Genomic DNA, 4,491 nt, shown 5'->3' on the forward strand with positions numbered 1-4,491 from the left:
GAAGTGGAGATGCGCGATATATAAGAAATCAACCAAATCGCTCTGGAATGCATTTGGGTTGACATGAAAGCGGGAGAAGAAGCACAGAGGTCGAAGCCTTTGTCTTGACAGGGAGCCATGGAGAGAGGGGCCTTTCTTCCCATGCCCATCATCCCCGCCCTCCCTGGCTCCTCTTTCCCGCCCTTTCTTCCTGGCACTTCAAGTCACCAGGGCGCCTCTGCCAGGGAAGGCGCTTCCCATTGGTGGAGGGCGTCACATCTGACTCTCAGAGAGGCTGAAACATCACACAGTCTCTGGACTCTCGTCCTTTCTGGGACCCCGGAGGAGGCGGAGGCTGCGAGAACATCCAGAAACAGGTGAGGGGGCTCTTAGGTCCCATGTTCCCCAGCCGCCCTCTCCTGCAGAACTGGATCGGAAGGGCCCGAGTGAGAGAGGTCGCTTGAGGATTAATAGAATAGAATAGAATTTAATGGCCAAGTGTGTTTGGACACGCAAGGAATTTGTTTTGGTGCATATGCTCTCAGTGTACATAAAAGAAAAAGGAAAAAAAATACCTTCATCAAAGGTACAAAGGTACAACATTTACAACACAAATGAGGGTCATAGGTTGCAATTTAACCCTTAATGATAGCAACAAAATTACAGTCATACAGTCATAAGTGGAAAGAGATTGGTGATGAAAACGATGAGAAGATTAATAGTAGTGCAGATTTAGTAAATAGTCTGACAGTGTTGAGGGAATTATTTGTTTAGCAGAGTGATGGCCTTCGGGGAAAAACTGCTCTTGTGTCTAGTTGTTCTGGTGTGCAGAGCTCTATAGCATCGTTTTGAGGGTAGGAGTTGAAACAGTTTATGTCCAGGATGTGAGGGATCTGCAAATATTTTCACTGCCCTCTTCTTGATTCGTGCAGTATACAGGTCCTCAGTGGAAGGCAGGTTGGTAGCAATTATTTTTTCTGCAGTTCTAATTATCCTCTGAAGTCTGTGTTTTTCTTGTTGGGTTGCAGAACCGAACCAGACAGTTATAGAGGTGCAAATGACAGACTCAATAATTCCTCTGTAAAACTGAATCAGCAGCTCCTTGGGCAGTTTGAGCTTACTGAGTTGGCGCAGAAAGAACATTCTTTGTTGTCCTTTTTTGATGATGTTTTTGATGTTAACTGTCCATTTTAGATCTCGTGATATGATAGAACCTAGAAATTTAAAGGTTTCTACTGTTGATACTGTGTTGTCTAGTATTGTGAGAGGTGGAAGTATGGAAGGGTTTCTCCTAAAGTCTACCACCATTTCTACGGTTTTGAGCGTGTTCAGTTCCAGATTGTTTTGGTTGCACCACAAGGCTAGTCGTTCGACCTCTCGTCTATATGCGGATTCGTCATTGTCTCGAATGAGACCAATCACTGTTGTGTCATCTGCTTCAGTAGTTTAACAGATGGATCGTTGGAGATTGCAGTCATTGGTATACAGAGAGAAGAGAAGTGGGGAGAGCACACAGCCTTGGGGGGCCCCTATGCTAATTGTACAGGTATCTGAAGTGATCCCGCTTAGCTTTACCTGCTGCTTCCTGTTTGTTAGGAAGCTTGTGATCCACTTACAAGTCTGTTCAGGTACCTGTAGCTTTTGGGAATTCTTTGGGTAATTGTGCAAGGCTAATGAAAAATAAACACATTCTCAGATTACCATTTTTATAAACCCACATTTATAACCTGTAATTTTCTCTTTGTTTTCTTCCTTTCAGCCAGAAGGCTGAGAAACTGCAGAATCACAGCGGGGGAACCATCCAGGCGTGCCCGGGTGACTCTTCCATGCTCACCCCTCTCCTGCAGGCTGGGATCAAAGCGCAAGAGTGGGGAGGATCGGAGGCTCAGCAGGAGAGGAGAGAAGCCGGGCGAGGAGGAGGCAGGATTCGCACCAGGCTCCCCGAGGGCCCCATCTTGTCTCCGGAGGGGGAGAGAAGCGGGGAGGCCTCTCCAGCGGCCTCCATCCCGGCTCTGCTGGGGGGACCTCGGCCCTGCACTGGCATGAGCCGCTTGGGGCTACGGGCAGGTTGGGTGTAGGTCGCTCAGTGGCTGAATCCCACTTTCTTTCTTTTTTTTTTTTTAAATATACTTTATTGAACTTTTTTATATTAAAAGCATAAAAAAAGGAAAAAGAAAAGCTTATATCATTTAACAGCTATTTGTGGTGTTTTTCATCTGACAATAATCCGTGCAATAATGACAAACATTAAATTCTACATATTTGTATTCTTATTTTATCTATTGATTATGCTTAGTAACTAAATATTCCTATCTCCTTTCCATCCATCCATACCACCGTTCCCATATACCATAAAATACTGATGTCTCTTTACCCTTCAGACTCAGAGTTAGTTTGTCCATTTCTGCATGATTCATAATCTTTGTATAATAAGTCTCTGAGGCACACATGGCTGTTTCCAACATTGAGCAAAGGCCATCCTAGCAGCAGTTAATATATATAGTATTAAATATTTTATACTCTTCAAGTATTTTTTAAAATCCCCAATAAAAGATTTTCTAGCAATTGTTCATTAAGTAATTTCTTTTTTCATAAAAAGTTTTATTTTACAATCATGTGAACAACTCATTCAATGTACAGTTATATACAGTTAGTCGGGCCTGCTTGTCACCACCCTTTTAACGCTCTTCCCTCTTCTACCTTCTTTACTTTCCAGACCTTCTCTCCTTCTCTTATCTACATCCTCTCCTCCTCCACCTACACCTTCCTTCTCCTCTTCTACCCTCTTCCTTCCTCTTCTCCTCTTTCCTACCTTCTCTCTCTCTCCTCAGTTCTAAAATGGTAACTGGGCAGACCCGACCCTAATCCCTGTACATTAACCATCACTCCATCTCTAGCCTCAACCCCCCAATTCCCCTCCCCCTTCATTCGTAATTTCTTGTAGCCACTTTTTAATTTTTAACCAATATTTACGTGATTCGGGGCAGGACCACCACATATGGTAATATGTTCCATCTTTATTTTTACATTTCCAGCATATGGGAGACATTTAGGGATACATTTTCGCTAGTCTCGAAGGAGGCAGGTGCCACCTGTAGAACATTTTATATGCATTTTCTTTGTATGCTGCTGATTTTGTTAATTTATAATTTCTGTTCCATATTTTCTCCCAATCTCCCAATTTCTAATTCTTTCTGTTTTTCTTCCCATCTCAGATACAGAAACTGGAAGCCATTTGTGGTCTTTGCAAGGCAAACTTTTCTCTTGGGGGAGAAAAAAAAGAGCGGAATCACCTGCAGGGATCAGTCCTGCGGCCCTAGAAATGCTCCTGTGAAGGAAAAGGCATCTGAAGACCCACCAGAGTCCTTGGAGCCATTTGGAGTTGCTCTGCAGGAGAGAGAAAGGATGGAGACACAACCTTTGGGAAAGGAGGGAGCCGGAAAAGGCCCTTCAGCTGCTCAGCCTGGGAAAGTGGGGAAGCTCTGGGCAAGAACCGGGCAGAAGATCCTGGAGGAGGAAACCATCTTCCTTTCAGAAGTTCAGTCCTGGAATTTCATCCAATATCAGGAGGTGGAGGGTCCCCGAGGACTTTGCAGCCGACTCCATGAGTTTTGCAGGCGATGGCTGAGACCAGAAAAGCACACCAAAGCCCAGATGCTGGACCTGGTGGTTCTGCAGCAGCTCCTGGCTCTTCTGCCCCCAGAGATGGAGGGGTGGGTGCGGGAGTGTGGAGCAGAGACCAGCTCCCAGGCGGTGGCCCTGGCTGAAGGCTTCCTCTTGAGCCAGGCGGAGGAGCAGAAAGAGCAGGTCCAGTTGCAGGTGAGACTTTGCTCAAAGGGAATAAAGAATGTGTTTTTGAATACTTCACCCCTCCTTCCCAAACGTCTCTGGCAATTCTCCAATTCTTGTAGGACATTGTTCCACTGTTTTCTCACTCAACGTCACTGATGGATATTGAGGGCTTTGAGGTTGTGTTCCGAATATAAGAATCCATTTTATTTCATGTGATGTACATTAATTCTGCTTCTTTTTTCCTTCCTCCTGTTTGAAGTGCTGCACTGTGGAGATCAGAGATCCTGAGGGAAAGAAGAACCCATCAAATCCCCCTCAGGACCTATTTTTCTGGAGGATCCCTTGGGAAGATCCAAGTCAGGACACCTCAGGAGGTAATGGAAGATCCTCTGATTTCCCATCTGTCTTTCCTTCGCTCTCTCTTCTTTTCTATAGAATACCTCCTCCTATTTTGTTAATTATACATTTTGAAATTATTTATTCCTTACAGAGAAACAAAGAATGAAGCTTTCTGGTTTTTATGATGGAGATCAAACAGCGGTTGACCCTCCAAATCAAGTAAGAAAGGGAAAATTTATTAGATTTTTATTCTCCTTTCAGAAAGTGAAGCGGGTGTGCAGAGTGCTTTCTCCTTCTATTTTCCCTCCTTGTTTGGACTGGATTAATCCAGGTCAGTTAATCCAGAAGTGGGGTTACTTTACTGAAAGGCACTGAAGGTTT

At 44.5% G+C, this 4,491-nt stretch overlaps 1 protein-coding gene across 1 annotated transcript; it reads left to right on the plus strand.

The window, feature by feature from the left end:
- Window positions 1-456: 456 nt before the first annotated feature.
- Window positions 457-3,965, plus strand: LOC131187290 (zinc finger protein 24-like). Its single transcript, XM_058161555.1, has 3 exons — window positions 457-565; window positions 3,195-3,798; window positions 3,891-3,965. Exons 2-3 carry the CDS (start codon window positions 3,385-3,387, stop codon window positions 3,963-3,965), a joined length of 489 nt encoding a protein of 162 aa, XP_058017538.1. The 5' UTR covers window positions 457-565; window positions 3,195-3,384.
- Window positions 3,966-4,491: the final 526 nt, after the last annotated feature.

This window comes from Ahaetulla prasina, unplaced genomic scaffold (assembly GCF_028640845.1).
Source record: "Ahaetulla prasina isolate Xishuangbanna unplaced genomic scaffold, ASM2864084v1 Contig19, whole genome shotgun sequence".
In the NCBI taxonomy this organism is placed as follows: domain Eukaryota; kingdom Metazoa; phylum Chordata; class Lepidosauria; order Squamata; family Colubridae; genus Ahaetulla; species Ahaetulla prasina.

Coding starts and splice junctions, on each gene's coding strand:
- LOC131187290 (XM_058161555.1), top strand. CDS start 3,385: ATGGAGACACAACCTTTGGGAAAGGAGGGAGCCGGAAAAGGCCCTTCA. Junction 3,799..3,890: donor AAGAGCAGGTCCAGTTGCAG/GTGAGACTTTGC, acceptor CAATTCTTGTAG/GACATTGTTCCACTGTTTTC.